A 25,981-nucleotide genomic window follows, 5' to 3' on the forward strand; every position below is an offset into this window, starting at 1 on the left:
GAATATTCACTCTCCACAATGTTGTCCATAGCTTGTTATGATCCACACGATCTAAATAATTTTAGAGAAAGTACCATGTGTTTAAGTATTTATCTATGGGGTTGCTGCTTTCATTGTTCTGTGTGTCTTCCTTTGCTGAGTTCATGCTTTTTGTGTTCTTTCTTGTGAGTTTCCTCATAGTTTTAATGCTTCCATGTTCTTCTTGGATTTTCATTTTCTTGGTATGTTGTGAAGTGTTAATTTTCTTTGAGGTTACCTTATAGTCCATTAACTTTTCCCTCCATTTAGTGCAGTCTATTTTATCCTGTAACCTACTTGACCTTCTCACCATCTGGATCTCTTTTCCTCCATGTTTACCTTCTTTTACATTGTAATTGTTTTAATCATAGACTGACCTCCTAGATTCTCTGAATTTGTTCTTATAGTTTTGTTCTGTTCTCGACTCTTCCTTCTGTCGATTTAGTTCTGGGAGTTGCTGCCACATATGTCAAACTCTGGTTGTTGTCTGTTCTTATTCGTTCTCAGTCCACAGAACTCCCTTTAGGATGTTTTGTTGCGCCGGTTGGGTTTGGCAAAATCCCTTAGCTTCTGTTTATCCTGGAATATTTTGATTATACTGTTGTATTTGATTGATAGCTTTGCTGAATAAAGGATTCTTGGTTGGCAGTTTTTTACTTTCAGGGTTTTATATATATATCCCCATTGCCTTCTTGCTTACATGGTTTCGGCTGAGAGAGCCAAGCTTAATCTGACTTGCTTGTCTTTGTATGTAACACTTATGTTTTCCCTAGCTGCTTTCAGGAGTGTCTCCTTATCTTTGATTTTGGAGAGCTTAATTATGATATGTCTTAGTGATTTTCTTTTCCAATGCTGTATCTATCTTATTTGATTGTTCCTGTAGTGCTTTCCTGACTTCTTCCTTATTTTTCTCAACTCCATTGTAAAGTGTTTTGAAACATTTTATAATCATTTTTCTGAATTCCTTCTCAGGCATTTCCAAGGCTTGCCCTCCTTCAGGATGTAGTTCAGGTCTACCTCTAGGTCACTTGTCTCAGACATTTTATCTTGTTGCTGGATGTGTGCTGATATGGTCATCTGCTTTTGCTTCTTGGACATATTTAGTGTTTATCTGTGGCCTTAATACTTAATTGAGTATGTGTTTTGGTATTTTTTATGCTTTCTGATTACTCCCAGGAAGATGTGATCAGGATGTGGGCTTCCCTTTACATTCTTCTTATTGCTTAACTCAGAGTAACTTTCACAGGTGTTGTCTGTCTCCCTGGTATATGACAGTTGGTATTGGTTCTTGCCTGGATTTTGGTGTTTTATAGAGTGTGATTGTAGTTTGACTATATGGCAGAAGTTGCTGTCTCTTCTTGGGTAATATATGGAAAGAAAATGTCCCCCAAAGGTAGAAGGGGGGACATAAAACAGCATAACAGCAACAGCAAAAAAAGCCAAACAAACAAGAAAAACAAAGCAAAACAACAACAACAAAACTAGACTGTATACTACAGTCTATAATCACAAAAAAGGTAGAGGAGGGAGAGAAGAAAAAAAAAATCTGTACGCTAATATGTTGTTGTTGTTGTTAGGTGCCATTGAGTCAGCACCGACCCATAGCAACCCTATGCACAGCAGAACGAAACACTGCCAGATCCTGGGCCAACCTCACTACTGTTGCCACGTTTGAGTCCATCGATGCTGTCACTTGGCCAATCCATCTTGTTGGAGCTAATATGAGTATGACTTTAATGTCCTCTTTCAGCTTTTTGCCTTCAAAGCTGCCTGAGAGATTTCAAGATGCCACTGTTGATTGTTATGCTGTACCTCAGGATTCAATTTAATTTTTGGCCTGTTTTGTTTTTAAACTCTCTTTCCCTCTCCACACCTCTTGTTCTGGTCTTTTCCGTATTTAAAAAAAGCAATCTGGGGCTGCCTCTTGGGCTGAGAGCATCTGTGCACATGCGTGGCAGAAGAACCCACTAGTGATGATGGTGGGGGGGGTGTCCACTCACTCAGGCACCCCCTCTAGTCACCAGAATGGAGGTAAACAGTGGGGGGGCCCAATGAACAGATACCAAATAAAAGAAAATCAGAACAAAGCAAAACCAACAAAGTGTGTTGTCCACCTTTGCTCTGAGGTTCCTGCGGTGTTTTTCCGTGGTGTGTATGCTCCCCTGCTTGATTTTGCTTTTTGGTCTTGCTCAAGTTGTTAGTTCCAGGCCACTGAGCCCAGCAGATTCAAAAGTATGCAATTTCTTACTTTCGCTACAAGTTCCACTATCTATAAGCCTTCAAACTCTTTAAATATTCCTACCTATGTGGTTCCGAGTTTTGGAGCTCTGCCTTCAATCTGCTCTGCCTGGTATTCTGTGGTATTGCTGATGGCAAACCTCGGTGCACCTCCACTCTAGCTGCTATCAAGCCCTGCCTCTTCCTTAAGTATTTATCTGCTAATTAAAACATTATCTGAGGACTTGAGTCAAGTATCTAAAAATTAAATTAATAAAGTATTTTCCTTGTCCTAAAGTTTCCAAAAAATAATTAACAAATAATTAAGGATGAGTAATGACTTTTGGGATCCTGGTGTGGTGCTGTGGGTTAATGCTGTGGGTTGAATTGCAAGGTTGGCAGTTTAAGCTTACCAGTCACTCCTTGGAAACTCTATATAGGTTCTCCATGGGTCAGAATCGACTTCGACGACACTTAACAAGAACAGTTGACTTTTATCAAATACCTTATCCTATCAGTGTATTGTTTAAAATCTCATCTGTTGTTGGGATGTATGATATTAATAGCTTCCTTAATACAAACTTTTCATGTCTGGCATTATGATGGTAAAGTTTCTGTTACTGCTGTTGTTATTATTAGGTGCCATCAAGTAGCAACCCTATAATTTTTATGGGAGCAGAACGCTTCATCTTCGTCCCTCTAGGTCTGAACTGCCAATCTTGTGGTGATTAACAGTCCAGTGTATACCCTGCAGCACCACCAGTGCTCCGTGCTGCCAATGCTGTTGTTCTGTTAAGTGTCGTTGAGTTGGTTCCAACTCATAGTGATTCTGTATAGCGTTTCCAAGGAGTGACTGGTGAGTTTGAACCACCGACCTTGCAGTTCACACAAACCTTGTAGTCCAGCATATTAACCCACAGCACCACATACTTATTCAATGATTATTATGCCAGGAATTCATGCTCATGTCAATTGTATAGAATTGCTGTAAATTACAATCAACTTGATGACAATGGCTTTTTAAATGTCTTTTTGATTTTTTATATATAGTTTATGCCAGGAACTAAAGGTTGCATCAATGGAGCCACTGCCCTCGAATAGATAGCAGCCCTCTGAGACAGACTAGAACTGCTCTGGAGGGTTTACAAAGATGTGAACTTTTATGGAGGCAAACTATTTCACTGTTTCACGTGAGAGTGGCTGGTAGGTTTGAATCACCAATCTTGTGGTTAGCAGTCCAGCACTTAACCCCCTTTGCCACTAGGGTTCATAAAATTCCCTGGTGGTGGTGGTTGTGAAGAGTTGTTGAGTCGGTTCTAACTCATAGCGACCCTGTGCAGGGTTTTCATGACATTTAAAAAAATCTTTGTGGGAGCAGAAAGCCTCATCTTTCTTCCACAGAGCAGCTGGTGGACTTAAATCACCAACCTTGTGGTTTACAATCCAATGTTTATCCTATGGGACCATCGTACTCCTAAAATTCCTTAGGTGGAGCAAATGATAAGTGCTTGATAGGTTAGTGGTTTGAACCCATCCAACGTATCATGGAAGAAAAGAACTAATGCTCTGCTCCTATTAAGGTTGTTGTTCTTAAGTGGTTAATTGCTGTTGATCTGGGTCTGACTCAAAGTGACCCTATATAGTTTCCAAGAAGCAGCTGGTGACTTTGAACTGCTGACCTTATGGGTTACAGTCCAATGCTGATCCTACAGTGCCATGTCAGGAGCCCCTGTTAAGATTGTTGTTGTCATTAAGTGCAGCTAGTGAGCTTGAGCTGTTGACCTTGCAGTTCAAACAACTTTGCAGTCTGACACATTAACCCACAGCATCACACCTGGACTCCAAAACAAGCACTTGAATGCTGGACCCTCAGATTAAAAGTCTGATGCTCTACCGACTGAGCTATCCTGTGGAGCAGTTCCACTCTGCACATATAGGGTCCCATGAGTCAGAATCAATTCCACAGCAACTAACAACTGCAGCTTGTCAGACATGGTGATGATGACATACCTAGGAGAGATGTTCTATTACTAAACTCGGTTTACAAATGAGAAACCTGAAGTACAAACATAAAATGACTCTACTTAGGTGACAAACGGGCAAGTGGATGGTAGTCTACATCCCAGGGTGCATGCTTCTAGGCTTTCTCTACGGTGTCCCTCAACATGACCAGGGTGGGCTATTCTTGAAATGCATTGCTGAATCTAAGTTACTAATATATTCTTTATGATGTTTATATCATTATTAATGAATAAAATGTGATGTTCTATCTGAGACAGTGGTGTGTATGTGGGAGTGGAAGGTTAAATCTCGAAAGGACGGGAAGGGGTCACAAATGATCTGTAGACTCAGTTAAACAATCTGTATTCATTCTGCAGACTTTGGAGAATAATTGATGCTTAGAATTTTGGAGAGTCAGTTGAGAGAGCTGTGCTTACAAAGGATAACTGGGTTTAGGTACAGAGTAGATTAGAGGAAGGAATTGAAGAAAGCTGTAAGCATCAATGCATCCACTGTGAAGGGGCCTTTGAACCTACTGAATTGGAACTCTTGCTGATTGCTTGTCAACATTCTTAATTGTAACAGTTATGAGCGAGAGGTAGTGCAGGTGTAAACAGGTATACTGTCCATACTGTGAAATAACAACTTAGTGTGTTTGGGGCATAACATAGTATTAGGAGCTCTGCTGATGCAATGGGTTGATGCTTAAGCACTCAGCTTCTGATGGAAAGGCTGGCAGTTTGACACCCCCTCACGCCCCCATTCCATGACTCTGCAGGAGAAAGAGCTGGCCATTTGCATCTGTAAAGATTGTTGTTGTTGTTGCTAAATGCTTTCACGTGGGTTCTGACCCATAACAACCCTTAATAGGGTTTCTGAGGAGCAGCTGTCGAGCTTGAACCGCTGACCTTGAAGTTCAAATCGACCTTGTAATCCAGCACATTAATCCACAACATCACACCAGGATCTAGAAAATTCTATGCGATAGTTCTACTCTGTCGCATGGAATCATTATGAGTCAAAAATAGACTCAACAGCACATAAAATAATTAGATAATTATGATTTAACTTATAAAAAAGTTATTAAAATAATTGTTGTTGTTGTTATGTGCCGTGGAGTCGGTTCTGACTCATAGTGACCCTGCACAAGGTTTCTGAGGCTGTAAATCTTTACGGGAGCAGAACACCTCATCTTTCTCCCTTGGAGCAGCTTGTAGTTTCAAACTGCTGACTTTGAGGCTAGCAGCCCGATTTATAACCACTACACTAACAGAGCTCTATAATTTAAGAAGACATGAATTCATAGTCTGCAAAGCGGGTTTCCATTAAATAGGCACAATGTTGTCAGATGAGCATTTACTTCTTTTAATCTTGTCAGTGTGTGCTTGTCATCCAGGAAAATTTATTGTGGTCTTAACTATCGAACTCTGAAGTGATTTGTGAGTATAAAGTTTAAGCCTAATGTCTAATTTCCCTTCTTATTATCACCTCCATCCCACAGGCTCTATGTAGGGTCTCTCCAAAAATTTTTGCTTTTCTGCTCCTCTCCTGCCTTGTTACAAGGACACTGCTCTCCAAGTATTGCTAAGTAATCCAGAAATACAACCATAACTGCCTTGGTTCATGCCTCGCTCATAAATTCCTTTGGGCATTACAATAGCATTTTAGCCTCTAGCTTCTCCTCCCTCAGAACTGTTGGCAAATATTTCTCTCCAAGATCAAAATCTTAAGTAGATCTCCTTAGCCCAAAGTATAACATTCAAATTTCTTGACATGATGTATGAAATGCCAAACAAAGGACCCCCAACCCAGCTTTCCAGTCTTATTATCCAACCTTCCCCAACACTCCAAACCTTCTTCCCCTCCGCGAAGGTACCATGCTCTTTCATTTCTCTGTGGTTTTGATTATGCACTTTGGTTTTCCTGAAAAAAACTATCTCCTCTTGCTAATTCCTGCCTCTGTCTTCTGTGAACAGATCTTTAATGTTCCCAGCTAGACTGCCTCTCTGATACCCTAGCCTACCAGACAGTTTCAGTATGGTTGAGTGTTAGACAATGAAATCGCTGAAGAGAGGAGCTGCAATTTGTTTACCTTTGTATATCTTGTCCTTGGTATTAAGCACAGTAAGGGTTCAATAAATACTGGCTGGATGATTGAATTAATTGCCAATAATACCCCATGCTTTCAGAAGTAAATGCAAAATCAGTTGTAACCTACCTCTTGCAAACAGTTTGCTCCATAGGATTGAGCATGATTAACCAGAGTTTTCTGGACTGTTCATTTAAGTAGCTCTGATCGGTACAGAATTGTTCACAGTTCCATGCCTTACAGATCAACATGCTCTTTTCAAAGCAAGTCCTTTTTTCTTTCCCAACTGCCTTCTGAGTCAGCGGAGCCTGTTGAACAAACCCTATAAGCCTTCATTTCCCTGACTTCGGCCCCAATTTCAGCCCAGCGCATAGAATCATCATCATCATTCACGGCTGAGATTACAGCGTACTGCTTAATTTACATGTCGTCATGCACCGGGCAAGAAATAATGCATTATTAACGCAGCTTTATTATCAAACACAAGTTTGGCAGATTGAGCAACATTAGAGGATAATTGAAAGGACAGCTGATTTGTTAGCAAAATGTTGCTTTTTGGCTAATGAATCATTCTGATTTTTGCACTGACAACTCAGTAAAAAGCTTGAAGACTACTTTGCTTCAGACCATTAAACTTTGACAAACCAGTTATTAACTATAGCTACAGCCAGCGGTCTGTGGGGATTATTGCAATTATGAGCCATCTATGTAATTTTTTTAAATCATTAGGTGAGACAAGGTGAGCTTGGTGATAGAGAGGTTGGTGACTGGCAGAGTCCGTTGCTTGGTAGCACGCAAGGCAATAAACAGCTGCTGGGACGACTAATCAGTCAGCAAAAGCTCTTTGCTGGGAAGACGTAATAAGCACAATAAAGTCCTGTGAGAAAAGGAAAAGACAAGTTTTCTTTAACTTCTAATTTGAAGGCTTGGTTTCATTACCTAGTGCTGCTGTGTGTGTAAAGAACACTTTCTTACACGTTAGGATGCTGTTTTATTAATATTAGCCATTGAGTCCATTTTTAATTCCTAGTAGTGACTTGGTGTGGCACTGTTGGAAAAGCACTGACTGCCATCCACAAGGTTGGAGGTTCAAACCCACCAACTGCTCCTTGGAAAATGACTCACAGGGTTGCGATGAGTCGGAATTGAATACCTGGCACTTAACAACAGTACTAGTAACTTGATGTGAAAGATTACAGGTGTCCTATAAAGTTTTCTTGGTGGCAATCTTTTTGGAGTCCTGGTGTGGTACTGTGGGGTAAGCACTCAACCTCAAGGTCGGTTTGAACTGCAAGACCGGTGGTTCAGACTCACCAGCCGTTCCTCGGAAACCCTATACAGTGTCACTATGAGTCGGAACTGCCTCTACAACACTTAACAACAATGATCTTTGATGGCAGCAGTCACCAGGCTTCTGTCCCGAGGAGTGCTGAAGGGTTTCTACCACCACTGTTGGATGAGCAGTTGAGCTCTTAACCTTTGCACCGCTCAACACCTGAATTCATGGCACCAGCTCTAGAGGAAGACTCTCTGTCTGCTCTGGGGGAGATATAAAGGGGGCTTCAGAAAATGGGAGGGGTATTTATCGAAAAATGGATTTATAACATAGCAGAATTTTTCCTTAAGTATTTTGAAGCCCCCAGGTATGTCTCTTTCAGTTTATCTTCTTTGGCTCATTGGTGATCTTCACATGGCAATAATCTTCTCTGATTTGCGCTTCCTTTCATCTCTGCTTACTTTGCTCCTTTTACATCTCAAAAGTGATTGGCTAAAACATATCCTATGATATGACCTCATTAGCATGACAAAGAAAACCCTATTTCTAAATGGGACTATATGGTTTAGGATTGACAACCTGCATTTTCGGGGGACACAATACAATTCATAAGAAGGCTGGAAGTCTTTCTCTCAAAGGAGAACCAGAAAAAAACAACAGTAAGAGGCCTAATGTGGTGCTGTAGGATAAGCTCTGGACTTCTAACTACAAGACTGGTGGTTCAAACCCACCAGCTGCTCCTTGGAAACCCTATGCATGGTTGCTATGAGTCAAAACTAACTCTACTGCACTAAACAACAACATTAAAAGTGCTCCAAATGGTGAGAAAATTTAAGTAAGAATACATAGCTTGGATTGCTGTTGCAATAAAAAAACTGTTGGAAGGTGCCTCCCTATCTTCTTACTGCTCTCCTCTATGATAGCAGTGATTTCAAACGCAAAGCTTTAGGGCTTAGGTGGGTCACATAAGTTAGTAAAACAAAATGAAGTGGTAAAAATGATGGTAAGATTACAAGTCAACTAAAAATACATGTGTGGGCCAGATTGTGGCCTCTGGTTTACAGACAGAAATCCAGGTTCTCAGTCCGGAGTATGGAATCCTTTGAATATGACTGAAACCTTTCTATCTTCATCTTTCTATGGTCTCCTGTTGTGCATGGTAGTGGCCCAGCCTAACTGTGATGTTCCCCAAATGTGACTCACACTTTTCAATATCTCAACCTTTGATCTACCAGGAATAGATTTTCCTTTGATATGCTACATGCTCAAGGAGCTCTGGTAGCATAGTGGTTACGAGTCAGATTGCTAACTTCAAGGTCAGCAGTTTGAAACTACCAGTCGTTCCATGGTAGAAATATGAGGCTTTCTGCTCCCATTAAAAATTGCAGCCTTGGAACCCATACACAGGGTCGTGATGTGTCGGAAGGGACTCCATGGCATATAACTACACCATTTTGGTAGCATAGTGGTTACGAGTCAGACTGCCAACCTCAAGGTCAGCAGTTCAAAACTACCAGTGGCTCCGTGGGAGAAAGATGAGGCATTCTGCTCCCATAAAGATTTACAGCCTCGGAAACCCTGTGCTGGGTCACTATGAGTCGGAACCGACTCCATGGTACTTAACAACAACAACAACATTTTACATGTTCTGATCCTACCTACTCTCTGGGTCTCAATTGCTTTACTAGAAGGATGAATTAACCAAACCCTAAAATCCTCGCTGTTGTAAAGTTTTGTGAGTCTTAATCTTGCACAATATTCTGCCTCCCCCAGGTGGCCACATTGCTGGGAGTCTCGCTGTCATCACGGATGCTGCTCACCTCTTGATTGACCTGACCAGCTTCCTGCTTAGTCTTTTTTCATTGTGGTTGTCATCCAAGTCCCCCTCCAAACGGCTGACATTTGGATGGCACCGAATAGGTATGGTTTACACACTGAGCAATAATAACAGAGAAGTGGTGTGGTCAGAACAAGGGTAAAAATGGAAGGTATGAAGCAAAGTCTTATTCAGAAATCTCTTAGAGGCACATCTCTAGTATGCCAGAGAAAACAGTTTCTGTGTTGGAATATGTCTTCTCAACATTTATTCAAAACATAGGCCAACAAATGGCACTCTCTCTACTTTTTGCACAAAGGGGCATGAATATGTACCCTTTTTGCTCTAGGGTCTCAGGGTATGGTAACAGCCTTAATATTCTTCATTGAATTACTAAGCTCCCTGGGAGAGAGGTCATGGGCAAAGCTTCTGCCCAATTGTAATGTAAGACACAGGGAGCCTAAGAGAGTGGCAGAGATTGAAGAGTTGCTTGTAGCTGATTTGGGAGTAGAATGTGCACCTTCCTGTTCACATCTCAGCACTTAGTCCATAGCAGAGGATGGCTCAACTGCATATCTTGCTCAGTTAAATTAAAAGAAGAAGAAAGAGGAGAAGGAGAAGAAAAGAAATAGACACAAAGGAGGATGAGGATGAAGACAATGAGGAAGAGAAGTAAGAGGAGGTGAAGAGTCACCCTCGCTGAGAAATTCATTGTGAAGGAGACCCAAGGGCAGCGTGAGGGTGACATAAAATGCCGACATATGGATTGACAAGTGTGGAGTGTGGTTTTTCAAGTTTAGAATCATGTCATCATTGTTGTTAAGTGCTGTCGAGTCAGTCCATAATGACATTTTATAGGGTTTCCAAGGAGAGGATGGTGGGTTTCAATGACTGGTCTTGTGGTTAGTACTCCAGTGCTTATACTTTGGAGCCAAATCATGACTTCTAGGTGTAGAACTATGCAAATAAGGTGTGGTGATGGTGGTTATATGCTGTGGCGTTGGTTCTGATTCATAGGGACCCTGTATAAGGTTTCCAAGGCTGCAAATCTTTATGGGAGCAGAAGGCCCTGTCTTTCTTTGGGAGAACCACTGGTAGTTTTGAACTGCTGACCTTGAAGTTAGCTGTCTGACTCATAATCACTACATTATCAGAGCTCCTTATGTAAATAAGATGTATGGCACCCTAATGAGGGGATTGGTCATTTTGCTAATACCAGGGAAAGAAATTTATAACCACCAAGAAAGAAGAGCCAGGAATAGAGTACATCCTTTAGCTTGAGGCCCCTGCTCTGGGCACCTACTAGACCCAGGAAACAGAGACAGAGCTGTAACCCCAAAGGCAAGAGACACAGAGAACCAATGGCAGAGAAACAGAAGTAGTAGAACCAGGGGAACAATGTGAGACAGCACAATGGGCTTCCTTGTCCACAGAGCAAGAAAGCTGAGCACCTTCAGGCAGGAGGCTTTCTGATAGAGTGGAGTACCTCTGAGCACTTATTGGTGGAGCTAAAGAGCTTTGTTACCCAAAATGTAACAAGCAAGGCAGAGGCTGTGCTCACCTATGAAGTCTAAAGGAATGGGGACCAAGAGCCAAGGACCAAAGGCCAGTAAAAAGGCCTGTCTGCAGGTATAGCTATGAAGAGGCCATCCTGACCAAACTGCTGTATCCTAAGTTTTCTACAATCCTGAATTCTAGCATTTTACTTCTCTAATTGTGATTATTGTCTGTGGGTTCAGTGTGACCATTGTGATACATCATTAAACCCAGCCAAGAAGCAGAGAGTGCTGTGGGAGGGAAAACTGATGTCTGAATTGGTAACAAGATTGGAGAGAAAAGGCATGTCTGACCCCTGTCTATAGGAATCAACCTTGCTGCTGCCAATTCTGTCACTATGTGAAATTAGAGGTCAGAAATTACCACCATGTTGTTTTAGCAGAATCTAGGAGTCCAGGTGTGGGGCTGTGGGTTAATGCACTAGACTGAAGTCTGTTTGAATTGCAAGGTCAGTGGTTCAGGCTCACCAGCCACTCCTTGGAAACCCCGTACAGGATCATTATGGGTAGAAACTGACTCAATGGCACTTAACAACAAAAAAAATATGGTAGGAAATTTACTAGTTACTAGTTGACTTCTATAAACTCAATCTCCCTTCCTGATTAATAAACAATTCTTGGGCCTGATCTATATAACTTCTCTAAAAGGAAATTTTATATAGCCTGACTATGCTAATGAAATAATAAATATTTCTTCATTGTTTGCTATATGCCAATTTATTATACAAAATATTATTTTGCCTCCAATATTTAACCGATTCCACCACCCATGGACTCCATAGATTAGGAAACTCAGGCTCAAATGGGTCCATAGCCAGTGCCTAGCAGATCATATATGACTGGCACTTGAACTCTGGCCCTAACCATCTAGACCAGCATTTGTCATAGTGTGAAAATGTACACTGGTAGCAAGTTGAATGATTTTAAATGTCACATGGACAGTAACTATTTGTGGCTCTGTAGCATAAGCATATCTATTAACTACAAGGTTGGTGGTTCAAACCTACCAGCAGCTTCTTGGAAATCCCATATAGGATCTGTGAGTTGGAACTGACTTGATGTCACTTCAAAACAGCAACAACAACAAATATATATTAGAGAAGAAACCACGTCAAACATGCAATTTTCATAGATACGAGGGTGAATCAAAAGTTATCTGCACTCTGGCTGTAGAATTTATTTTAATCAACTTTTAGAAAATAAAAATACATCATTTCCTGACATATTCTCCTTTGTCCATCTGTCAACAAGCTTTCATATTTCCTTATTAAAAAATGTTTCAGGCTGAGCTGCAAGCCATGAATGTATCATTGTTTTCACTGCTTCATCATAGATGCATCTTCGTCCTTGAAGGGCTGTTTTCAGGGCACCCAACCAGGTGACAGTCTAGTGGAGTAAGATTGGGACTGTAGGGAGGATGCTTTAACACCTCAAAATGAAGATTTTGCAGTGTCAACAGTGTGGGCAGAGGTATGCAGATGTACATTGTCATGCAAGATCACAATACCCTTGGATAGCAGTTTTCTGCATTTAACACCAATGCAGAGGCTTCAGCTCTTCAGTGAGCATCTCACTGTAATGAGCACTGTTGATTGTTGAACGCTTTTTCTCATAGTGCTCCAATACTGGCCCTTTAGAATCCCAGAAATAGGTAAGCATCGATTTTCCAGCTATTGGTTTACTATTGAACTTATTCTTGGTCAGAGATTGAAGATGTTTCCATTCCATAATTTGCCATTTACTTTCAGGCTCATAGTGACAAATTCATTTCTTGTTATCTAAGTAACATTTTTTTTTTTTTTTTTTTTTAAGAAAGTTTTAACCGCCTTTCGGGAATCCAGGTGTGTGCACAGGGTCACTATGGGTCAGAACTAACTCTACAGCACTTAACAACAGAAGCAACAATGCCCCTTTTGAGTGTCGGTCCACATTTTGTTTGTAGATATCCAAACACTTCTGTCTATGCTCTTTTGTAAGCTGTTTTGATACCCATCTCACACAAACCTTTCAGAACCCAAGACTGTAGTGGATTGTTTCATAGGCAGAGCCTTATTTGCAAATGATTTACCCCAAATCCAGTTACTTGTCTATTCCACAGAATCATTTAATGTGCATGTTCAGTGTTGTCATCAACCATGGACGTGGACAGACAATTTAATGTAATTGGAGTGTGGATAATTTCTGACTCGTCCTCGTAATTTTGTTGAAGATAAAGCTAACTGTAAAAAAATAAATGTATTCAAAGAAAAAATATTAAGTGGCTAATAAGACAGTTGACATGTGGATATGATAAAAATCATAAAAGTTGTATGCAAATGACTGAAATCTAAGAAACAGTAATCACAACCAGAAAACCCATATGTTACATTATGTGGCATTAAAGGGGACTAGTATATAGGATAAGGGAGTTCTGGTAGTGTAGAAGGTACGAGATGCTGCTGTCTTCAAGGTCAGCAGTTCAAAACTACCAGATGTTCTGTGGAAGAAAGATGAGGCTTTCTGCTCCCATAAAGATTTATATATAGCCTTGGAAACCCTGTACAGGGTTGCTCTGAGTTGCAACTCGCTCCAAGGCACATAGCTAACCAAGTGTATAGGATTAACTGAAAGAGGAGAGTTTAAGACCAAGGTGTTGTTGTTGTTAAGTGTCGTTGAGTCGATTCCAACTTATAGTGACCCTGTATAGGGTTTCTGAGGACCGCAGGTGAATTTGACTGCCAACCTTGCAGTTCAAACAGACTTTGTGGGCCAGTGCTTATCCTATGGCACCACCCTAGGACTCCAAGATGTAGTGTTAAGGAACTCCTAATTAAGCAATCATATTCTACAGTCTTCAACATAAACAGAACAGAAATCCTTACAACTGGACCAGTAAGCAATATCATGATAAATGGAGAAAACATTGAGGTTGTCAAGGATTTTGTTTTACTCGAATACTTGGTCAAGGCTCATGGAAACAGCAGTCAAGAAATCAAGTGACTTATCTCACTTAAGCAAATCTGCTGCAAAAGACCTCTTTAAAGCATGAAAAAACAAAGACGTCACTTTAAGGACTAAGGTACACCTGACACAAGCCATGGTATTTTCAGTTGCCTGTCGAAGCTGGACAATGAATAAGGAAGACCAAAGAAGAATTGCTGCATTCAAACTGTGGTATTGGTAAAAAAAAATATTGAATATTCTGTGAACTGCCAGAAGCACAAACAAATCTTTTGTCTTGGAAGAAGTGCAGCCAGAATGCTCCTTAAAATTAAGGACAGCAAGTCTTTGTCTCAAGTACAGTGGATATATCATCATGAGAGACCAGTCTCTGGAGAAGAACCTCATGCTTGTTGAAGTAGATGGTCAGCCAAAGAGGCAGATCCTCAGTAGGATAATTGGTACTGTATTTGAATCAATGGGCTCAAACCTAGGAATGATTGTGGGGATGGCACAGGACTGGACAATGTTTTGTTCTGCTGTACTCCATAGGGTCGCTCACAGTGAGTTACAACCAACTCCATGGCACCTAACAATAACACAACAATTCTACGTGATGGAAAGGTTGCGTTAGATCCTGTCTTTAAACATTAATGTTAATGTCTCTATTCTGATACTTCTTTTCTCTTTGAAGCCTTCTCTTTTTACTCTTTTATTCCACCAAAGTCGCTGATACTAGCAAGTTGCAAATGTTTTATGGTGAAATTAAGAGTTTCTAAACACATTTGACTCTTTGTGCCTCATTATTTCATCTCCTAATAAGTTTCCATCATTTTAACACCTGTTTAAATTAAAATCCCTAGGGAGAACAGTGAGGGCAGGGAGCAATTACTATGCGTTAAAAATTTGCTGAAAAATGCTTAGTGATATGGAGCATAATAAACTCAGATGCTGGCAGTTTATAAATGCAACATTAAAGTGACTCATATTAGCCCTGAAATCCATCCATATGTTTGCTTAGTGAATCACAAAGTGAACTAGTTTGAAGCTACATTTTTGGGGAGTGGGAAGCACCGATGTTTTATGACTTGTGGGAAGTTAGAGGGATTGTTGATCCAATTGAACGTGGGTATCTTTGTATGTTTGAATCCCTAGAAATCCTTGGCTCCCTGCTGTCTATCTTCTGCATCTGGATGGTGACAGGCGTGCTGGTCTACTTAGCATGTGAGCGCCTGCTGCGGCCTGACTACCAGATCCAGGCCACTGTGATGATCATTGTCTCAGGCTGTGCTGTGATAGCCAACCTCATGTAAGTTACCCCCACACACTCTCATGTCCGCATGTGAATTTTTTCATACCTCTGTTGTGAAGAACCCTGTTGGTGCAATGGTTAAGTGGCGAGGCAGCTAGCCAAAAGGTAGATGGTTCAACACCACCAGTGGCTCCACTGGGGAAACGGGTTAGCCATCTGCTCCTGTAAAGATTACAGCCTAAGAAACCCAATGAAGTAGTTCAATTCTTTCATAAGGGGTCATTTTGAGACAGAATTGACTCAACTGTACACAACAATAGGATTGGTCTCGGGGTGGTCCAAATGGTTTGTGCTTACCTGATAATTTAAAATTGGTGGCTTGAACTCATCCCATAATCCCAAGGAATGAAAGCCTTGCTGATCTGCTTCCATTAAGACTATAATCGAGAGTACTCTATGAAACAGACTTTTTCTACAACACATGGGGTAACCATGAGTCAAAATTGACTCTGTGACTCTGTGGCAACAAACAACATAATATTGTGGGGTTGGAAGAGACCAACAGAATGTTCAAATGGCTCTAAAATGGAAAATAAAGCTGGTTGAGTTGCAAAACTGGGCAGGAAAGCTGCAAGGATTTTGATATCGACTCATGATAGCTAGCAATTTTGAATGCTTCCTATATGTCAGAGACTGTGCTAGACTCTTTTGTCTTCCTTATTCATTGTCCAATTTTGCATGCATATGAGGTTATTGAAAATATCATGAATTGAAGCAGCACAACTTAGTCCTCAAGAGGATATGTTTGTTTTCTAACACTTTAAAGAAGTCGTTTGTAGCAGATTTTCTCAGTGCAATAAGTGCATCATGTGACTTCCTGACTGCTGCTTCCATAAGACTTGATTTTGCATCCAAGTAAAATGAAATCTTTGACATGTTCATTGTTTTCTTTATTTACCATGATGCTGTTGATTGGTCCAGTTATGAGGATTTTTGTTTTCTTTCTGTTGAGCTGTAATTCATACGAAAAGCCTGTAAACTTTGACCTTCATCAGTAAGTGCTTTAAATTCTCTTCACTTTTAAAAACAAGGGTGTCCCATCTGCATATCACAGGTGTTAATGAGTCTCCAATTCAGATGACAGGTTCTTCTTTTTATAGTTCACTTTCTTGGATTATTTGCTCACTATACAGAGTGAATAAGTCTGGTGCAAGGATATAATCTTGATGCAAACCTGACCTGATTTTGAATCATGCAGTATCCCCTTGTTCTGTTCCAATGAGTACCACTTGGTTTATATACAGGATCCATGTGAGAACATATTAGTGTTCTGGAATTTCCATTTTTTGCAGTGTTATATCTAATTTGTTATGATCCACTCAGCTGAATGTCTCTGAGAAGTAAAAAAAACACAGGTAGACATTTTTCTGGTATTTTCTGCTTTCACCTAAGATCCATTCAATATAAACAATGGTATCCCTCATACTATGTTCACTCCTGAATCCAACTAGAATTTTTGTGTATCTAGGCAAAATATTGAATGACACAGGAAATATCCAAAGAAGATGGAAACAATGTACAGAATCACTGTACCAAAATGAACTGGTAAATGTTCAATCATTTCAAGAGGTACATATGATCAAAAACCAATGATATTGAAGGAAGAAGTCCAAGCTGGCAAAAAAGAAGACTCCAGAAATTGATGAAATACAAATTTAAAAGTTTCAAGAAACTGATACAATATTGGAGGTGTTTACTCATCTATGCCAAGAAATTTACAAGATAACTTCCTGGCCAACCAATTGGAAGAGACTCATATTTGTGCCCATTTCATAAAAAGATGGTCCAACAGAATGTGGAAATCATTGAAGAGTATCATCAATATCATATGAAAGTAAATTTTTTGGTGATGAATAATTTAAAAATGGTTTCAGTAGTACATCAGCAGGGAACTGTCAGAAATTCAAGCTGGATTCAGAAGAGGACTTAGAATGAAGGCTGCTACTGTGGTGTGCCATGGAGTCAGTTCCGACTCACAGTGACCCTGCATAGGGCTTCTGAGGCTGTATATCTTTACAGGAGCAGAAAGTCTCATCTTTCTCCCGCAGAATGGCTGGTAGTTTTGAACTTCTGACCTTGAGGTTAGCAACCTGGCTCATAACATCAGCTGGATCTTGGCCAAAAGCAGAGAATACCAGAAAGATATGTACTTGTGCTTTATTGACTATGCAAGGCATTCAATTGTGTGGATCATAACAAACATTGAGAAGAATAGATATTCCAGAACACTTCACTGGGCTCATGCGGAATCTGTACATAGACCTAGAGATAGTTGTTAGGACAGACTAAGGTGATACTGAATGATTTTATATCAGGAAAGGCGTGTTCCAGGGTTGCATCCTTTCACCATATTTATTCAATTTTTATGCTGAGCAATAATCACAGAAACTGGATTGTGTGAAGGAGAACGTAGCATCAGTATTGGAGGAAGATTCATTAACAGTTTGTGATCTGCAGATGGCACAACCTTGTTTACTGGAAGTGAAGAGGATTTGAAATACTTATTAATGAAGATGAAAGACTACAACCTTTAGTATGGATTGCACTGCAGTGTAAAGAAAACAAAAATCCCCACAACTGCACCAATATAAAAACATCATGCTAAAATGGAGAAAAGATTGAAGTTGTCAAAGACTTCATTTTTCTTGGATCCACAATCAATACTCATGGATGCAGCAGTCAAGAAATCAAAGGGCATATTGCATTACGCAAATTTGCAGCAAAAAGTCTCTTTCAAGTGTTAACATGCAAAGATATTATTCAGTGTTAGTTCTAAGATGCAACTGGTAATTTCAATTGCTTCATACACATGTGAACATTGGACAATGAATAAGGAAAACCAGAGAGGAATCAATGCATATGAATTAAAATTTTGGTGAATAATCTTGACTACAAGAAAAACAAACAAATCTGTTTTAGAAGAAGTGCAACCAGAATGTTCCTTAGAAGTGTGAATGGCAAGACTTCATGTCTCATACTGTGGACATGTTGCCAGGAGGAACCAGTTCCTGGAGAAGGATATCATACTTGGTAAAGTGAAGGTCAGTGGAAAAGAAGAAGACTCCCACCAAGATGGACTGATATAGCGGCAGCAGTAATGGGCTTGGTGAAGGACCAGGCAGTGTTTTATTCTGTTGTGCCTAGGAGCTCTATGAGTCAGAACTAAGTCAATGGTACCTAACAACAATTGTCTATGTTCTGCTGCAATCATTTTTTAGTTATTTTCAGCAAAATTTTACTTGTGTGTGATAATAATTATGTTGTTGTTGATAGGTGTTGTTAAGTCAGCTCTGACTCATAGTGACCCTGTTGTTGTTACGTGCTGTTAAGTTGGTTCTGGCTCATCGTGACCCTGTATGGAGTTTCTAAGTATCATCTGGTGAGTTTGAGCTGCTGATCTTGCAATCCAGAGTGTATCCTACAGTGCCACATAGTGATCCTACAGACAGCAAAATGGAACACTGCCCAGTCATGTGTCACCCTCATAATCATGGCTGTGTGAGCCCATTGTTATAGCCACTGTGTCGTTTCATCTCATTTGTCTTCCTCTTTTTCTCTGACCCTCTACTTTACCAAGCATCAAGTCTTTCTCCAAGAACTGGTCCCTCCTAATAACATGTCTAAAGTCTGTGAGATATGGTATTCATCAATTTCCATATTTTGTTGGGTCATCTTCATTTAGATTAGGTACAATTATGTATCTCTCCCAGTTGGTTGGTTGGTTGGTTGTATCCAAATTTTGTGGGCATAGACTGCTTCCAGCATTGCATCCATTTGTTGAAACATCTCAATTGGTATTTACCATGCATTGAATTGTGACCCTCTCCCCTCCACTTTCCCCACCCCCAAATAATATGTATGTGTTAACTTGGCTGGGTCATGATTCTCAGTGGTTTGTTGTTGTTGTGAAGTGCTGTTGAGTCAGTTCTGACCCACAGCAACCCTGTATAGGGTTTCCGAGGAGCAGCTGGTGAGCTTGAACTGCTGATTTAGTAGTTCAAATGGCTTTCCAGTCTGATGCATTAACCCATAGCGCCACACCAGGAATCCTTCTCAGTGGTTTAACAGTTATGTAATGAATTAATGTGGCAGTTATATGGTGTTTCCCTATGATGTGATCTGAATAAAAGGATTAAGGGTGGGCTGAAATATCCTTAATGCCATCAGAACTTTAACCAGTATAAGGTTGTTTCCCAGGAGTGTTTTCTCTAACACCTTTGATCTTACAAGAGATAAAATGAGAGAGGAATGAACAGAAAGAGAGGGAGCTACTACCACAAATAAAGAAGAGCCGAGAATGAAGTGCATCCTTTCTACCTGGGGTCCTTGCACTGTGAAGTTCCTAGATCCAGGTGAAGATTGATGTTAAGACACACCGAGACCTCTAAAGAATGCTGGGTCTACACATGCTGAAAGAAGACAAGGACTTTTATGTAGAGTCAGATAGCTAATTCGGACTTTTAGCCTCCTAAACATAGAGAGAATACATTTCTGTGTGTTAAAGCCATCCGCTTGTGGCAGTTCTATCATAGCAGCATTAGAGAACTAAGAGACAGTATTCCATCAATTCCTGGAACTAATTCTGGGCAATGATGCCTGAGGGCTTTTTTTCTTTTCCTTTCTTCCCTCTCCTCTTCTCTTCCTTCTCTTTCCTTCCCTTCCCTTCCCATCTGCTCTCTTCCCCTATTTCCCTCCTTCCTCCCATTCTCTTTCATATTATATCAATCTATCCATTCATTTACCCATCTATCATAAAGAGATGAATTGCTTCCCCAAAGATGTCCATATCCTAATTCCTGGAATCTTTTAATAAATTATCTTACATGACAAGAAAGAATTTTTAAATGTGTGTAAGAAGGTTTTTGAAGTGAAGAGATTATCCTGGATTATCTGACTTGGACTGATATAATCACATAAGAAGGAGACACGAGTTTAGAGTACAAAGAAGATGCTACACTGATAGCTTTGAAGATTAAGGAAGTAGGCATGAACTAAGGAATGTAGATGGAATCTAAATGCTGGAAAAGGCAATTAAATGCATTCTATCCTAGAACCTCCAAAGAGAGTACAGCTCTGTGGATCAATTCTGACCTATAAAACAATAAATCTGTGTAATTTGAAGCTATTAGATTTGTGGTAATTAGTTACAGCAAATACATAGATGCATTGTCCATCTATCTTGTAAAAAAAAATTAATTACAAGCAAGGTTGGCAGTTCAAGTTCACCAACCACTTCTCGGAAACCCTATACAGGGTCACTATGAGTTGGAACCGACTTGAAGGTACTTAACAACAACAACACAAGGAAGGTTTACACACGATCAGGATGGAGACAATGATAGAAGAATAGAATTTTAAACAATAGTTTTCAAGAGAGGGCACAATGGAATCTTTAAAAATTGTTGTTGTTGGTAAGTACCGTGGAGCCAGTTCCGACTCATAGTGACCCTGCACAAGGTTTCCAAGGCTGTAAATCTTTATGGGAGCAGAGCACCTCATCTTTCTCCCACGGAATTGCTGGTAGTTTCAAACTGCTGACCTTGAGGTTAGTAGCCCAATTTGTAACCTCTAAACTACCAGAGCTCCTATAAAAATAGAAGAAAGGAAAACTGATCATCTGCACTACGACAAAGCTCCCAAGTCAGATATCCTTATACCCCTGGTCTCATATTCCCACCGCTCAGTCTGGGATCCATTCTGTAAGCCTCAGAGCCAAGCAGAAGAATGGTGTGTGACCTGTTGTCACTGACTAGATCCCTATCTCTAACCAGTTAACTAAATTGTGATTCACATTGGCGCTGGTAGAGAAAGTGTGGGCAGATCAATGCAAATTTATCGCCACTAAAAGACAACCCAGATCACATGTCTCCCTGACTAGGAGTCAATAACATCATCTTTACATAAAGAGAACAATGTGTTCAAAAAGTACCAGAAAATAAAAATATAAGTTTCTGAGAGTCATATATGTCAGAGCTACCAAAACATGGATTTGTCAGCCAGTTGGCACATAAATCTGGGACCCTCCATGATCAAATTGGCTTGTTAAATACATCCACCCAAATCCTCTCTTGTGACAGCAGCACCTCTTGACCCTTGACATTATCATTGTTGATATTTTTCACCCTTAGAAAGACAAAGGGATTGAGAAACTCTGCACTACCTGGACAAGTAAGTGTTTGTTTATAGATGAAGATACTTCTCACTATAATGTTCTATTGAAGAACTAAGATTGCAAATTCCAAGTCTGCTAGAGGCTGTATTGTCTGAATATAGAGATACCAGAGCCATAATTTGGGGAACAAAGTCATGTCTGAAAGTTCTAGTAGAGGGGTGAGGATGAGAGACAGACAGAGACCTAGGACTTTTCTATAATGAATTTTCTCTGCCTGAAACTGTATTGATTACCCAATAAAAATGTAAGCATGGGCTTACTTGTGCTTACTTTGTAGTGAACAGTTTCACATTTTTTCACCACATCAGAGATTCTGCTGCTAGGTATTATTAGCATTGATCTCTATCCCAACCCCATAGCTTCTTCCTACAGAACCAAACCCTCTTTTCAAATTTACAGTCCCTGATGGGGATGGAGTGTTCAATAAACAAGGTAAGCCTGGGCTTGCTTGTCCTTACTAATTTGTAGTAAATAGTCTCACATGTTTTTTTTTTGTTTTTTTTTTAAACCACAAATATGGTAAAACACATGTGAAAGTGTTCATTCTGAATTAGTAAGCAAGCAAAAGTAAGCCCATGCTTACTTTGCTTATTGGATAATTTACTCCTGGTTTTTAAATACAGCTCAACTGCTATGTCTTACTACCTAATTCAAACTCTCCTGTTGTACTTTTCATAATCCTAGATCATTGTAGAATTTATTACAGAATTTTATATTTATCTGTGTCTTTATTTAATTTCTGTCTCCTCCAACACACTGAAAACTCCACTGGGGAAGGGCCATGTCTAATTTTATCCTTTATAGCTCAAGCATTTAACAGGGTCTGAAATATGGTCCATAGGTATTTTATTTTCAATAAAACAAAGTAAAAAATGCATAACAATGTGGTGAGCACACATGACCATATTAGAATGTCTTAGCAGCCTTAAATGGTGTGACACTTTAGGATAAAGCACTGGACTGAAAGGCAGTTTGAACCACAAGGTCTGAGGTTCAAACTCACCAGTTGCTCGTTGGAAGCCCTACAAAGGGTCAGAAGAGAGTTGCCAGGACAACCAGCAACAACAAGAACTTAATTGACAACTCCTAATTTAGGGAGCTGTAAGTAAGGAGCTCTGGTAGCGTAGTGGTTACGAATCGGGCTGCGAACCTTAAGGTCAGTGGTTCGAAACTACCAGCCGCTCCGCGGGAGAAAGATGAGGCTTTCTACTCCCGTAAGGATTTACACCGTCGGAAACCCTGTACAGGGTCGCTATGGGTCGGAACCGACTCAAAGGCACTTAACAGCAACAACAACAAAGTAAGACTCAACTTGATGGCAGTGGGTTTTAGTTTACTTTTGTGTAATTAGGGAGAATTTCCACTCAAACAAAAACAAACTGAGAACGGAACACTTTGTAATGATCACGTATTGGTGGGTAACAATCATCCCAATTTCTGGTGATGCAATGAGATTTAACAGACAATTTGTGTGCAGATAGATTGAAATATGTGGTCCTGACCAATTGAGTTTGTTTTGTTAATTTCTATTCACAAAGGTTCATAAAAGGTTTTAGGCAAAACACTGTTTTGGCTATCAGTGAAGAGGTTCATTTTTTATCTAGTACTTCTTAAGATGGTATAAATAGAATTGTGCACTTAATAAAAGTGACAACTTATCACTTTGACTTCCACAGGAAGTACTATATTTGACAATACAAGTATATGTACATTTACAAGTACATCTATAATGTTGTTGCTAAGAGCCGTTGAATTGGTTCTGATTCATAGTGACCCTGTACAGGGTTTCCTAGGAGCAGTTTATGAGCTTCAATTTCTAATCTTGCATTTCAAACTGACCTTCAGTCCAGTGCATGAACCCACGGTGCCACACTAGAACTCTCATCTATAATACATTAATATATTTTAGTCTCTTAATAAGTAGCCACATGTACATAGCATGGTCTTCTATTTATTGGACATTGGGAGATACTCAAATTTTAAATTCTTATGGAAATTAACATAGTTAGGCAAAATAAAAGATTAAAAAATCCAACCCTGTTGAAATTTACTACTTTTTATTTTATATCATTCCTAACTGCAGCTTGTTACATTTGAAACCCGTACATTTAATTAGCCTCCCACCAAAGCTCTACTTTAAGGATCTGAGCTACGAACTGAAAAATTAGCAGTTTAAATCTACCAGCCACTCTGTGGGGAAAAGATGAAGCTTTCCACTCCTATGAGGATTTATAACTTTGGAAACCCTATACAGGATCACTACTCGTCTGAGTTGACTCCACAGCACATAACCATCACCAGAGCTCTACCTTATGCCTTACTCAGTGCCTGGCATTTAGTGGACACTCTGTAAATGATATCACCCATCTTCATGGTCAAATACTTAGCATTTATCTAAGAAGCGATGCTTCCTCAGTTTAGCATGAAAGAGAGTACCATTAGGTGAATTAATGGGAAAACTGAGATGAATTGTAGTAGTCTGGCCTTGTGTAAAAATTTCAGAATTTTATGGTACACTGTGTTCAAATAATAGTCTAAAATAGTACATTTTAAAACATAAATATTTCAACATCCACCATTTTGGGTAATGCATGGTAATGTCCATTCCTCTATTATATAGCATTTTGATTTTTAACAGTGAATATTACTAAAAACATTATTCTCTGTTTCAGACTAAGTGTGATTTTGCATCAAGGGTGGCCTGGACACAGTCATAAGGAAGCACAAGCCAATGCCAGTGTCAGAACAGCTTTTATACATGCTCTTGGTGATCTGTTTCAGAGCGTCAGTGTGCTAACAGGTGCACTTATTATCTACTTTAAGGTGAGTGGGTTTCAATTTAGCTACCTTCATAGTAATTATGGTGTTGCTAGATGTTGTCAAGTCAGTTCTAACTCATAGGGACCCTGTTTATGCACAACAGGATGAAACACTGCCGGGTCCTGCAACATCTTCACAATTGTTGTTATGTTTGAGACCATTGCTGCTGCCACTATGCCATTCCATCTTGTTGGAGGTCTTTCTCTTTTTTGTTGACTTTCCACTTTACCAAGCATTGTCTTTCTTCTGGAGCTGATCCCTCTTGAGAACATAACCAAACTATGAGAGGAGGTCTCACCATCTTCACCTCTGAGGGTCATTCTGACTGTACTTCTTCCAAGACAGATTTATTTGCTCTTCGGGAAGCCCATAGTACTTTCAATATTCTTCACCAACATCATAATCCAAATGCATCAATTCTTCTGTTGTCTTTCTTATTATTCACTGTCCACCTACACGCATATGAGGTTATTGAAAATACCATGACTTGGATCAGGTGCACCTTAGTCCTAAAACTGACATCTTTGCTCTTGAACACTTTAAAAAGGTCTTGTGCAACAGATTTGCCTAATGCAATACATCATTTGATATCTTGACTGCTGCTTCCAAGAGTGTTGATGGTTGATCCAAGTAAAATGAAATCTTTGAAAACAATCTTTTCTCCAATTATTACGATATTATTTATTGGTCCAATATTATTTATTGTTTTCTTTACAATGAGGTGCAATCCAAACTGAAGAATGGAGACTCTGATCTTCATCAGTAAGTATTTTAACTCTTCTTTGCTTCTATCAAGTAAGGTGTTGTCTTCTGCATATGCAGATTATTAATGTCATCCTCCAATTCTCTTGCCTGTATATAATCTAGCATCTTGGATTATTTACTCAGTATACAGTTTGAATAAATATGGTGAAAGAATAGAACCTGAAAGGATACAACCCTTGTGCACATCTTTCCTGATTTTAACCATTTGAAAACCATTCCTGATTTTAAACCATTTATTATCCCATTGTTCTTTTTGAACAACTGCCTCTTGGTCTAGGTACATGTTCCTCATGAGCACAGTGAAGTCTTCTGAAATACCTATTCTTTACAAAGTTATCCATAGTTTGTTATGATCTACACAGTCAAATGCCTTTGCATATTCAGTAAAGCACAAATAAACATCTCTCTGATATTGTCAGCTTTTAGCCAAGATCCATCTGACATTGACAATGACATCCCTTGTTCTACATCCTCTTGTGAAAAGGGCTTGAATTCATGGCAGTTTCCTGCCAATGTACTAACATTGGATTACGTAATAAAAAGTTGACCCTCTAATATTAGTTTAAAAGAGAGTATACAGCCTACAATTGTTGAAACAAATAAAACCCTACAATCTTTGACTTTGCCAAATTTCTAAAAGCTATGTCTTTAACTGTAGAGCTACCATCTTTTTCAAAAATCAATTCCTTCTGCCATGGAATTAATATGAACAACAATGGAATCTTGATTACCTTAGCATTTTGGGGTTGTAAATACAGAAAAAGATCTTTGACTCACTTAATCAAAAAAGATTTATTGGCAGAAATAGTTTGGATGTTACATTCAACAGAAATTAGAACAGAGATATGGGCAATTCGTTTTATGGACATTTTACCTTCTGCCCAGTCACTATGCTTAAATTTATGTGACCAATTGATGTTATTCTGTTCTTGTCACTCTGCCAAAGATTCATATTTCCAAGAAAGGGTATCTAATTGACCTCGTTTGGGTCTTTACCTGCTGCTGCACATGAGAAGTATA

At 39.6% G+C, this 25,981-nt stretch overlaps 1 protein-coding gene across 1 annotated transcript in view; it reads left to right on the forward strand.

Annotated features, from left to right (window-relative positions):
• The window catches only part of SLC30A8 (solute carrier family 30 (zinc transporter), member 8), a 70,715-nt gene that overhangs the window by 21,099 nt on the left and 23,635 nt on the right, over positions 1 to 25,981 (forward strand). The window contains exons 3-5 of the mRNA XM_006830827.1: positions 9,375 to 9,521; positions 15,048 to 15,201; positions 24,049 to 24,199. Of these exons, the coding sequence (XP_006830890.1) occupies positions 9,375 to 9,521; positions 15,048 to 15,201; positions 24,049 to 24,199 (452 nt within the window). The remainder of the gene's footprint in view (positions 1 to 9,374; positions 9,522 to 15,047; positions 15,202 to 24,048; positions 24,200 to 25,981) is intronic.

This window comes from Chrysochloris asiatica, unplaced genomic scaffold, assembly GCF_000296735.1.
Source record: "Chrysochloris asiatica unplaced genomic scaffold, ChrAsi1.0 scaffold00001, whole genome shotgun sequence".
Classification (NCBI taxonomy): Eukaryota; Metazoa; Chordata; class Mammalia; order Afrosoricida; family Chrysochloridae; genus Chrysochloris; species Chrysochloris asiatica.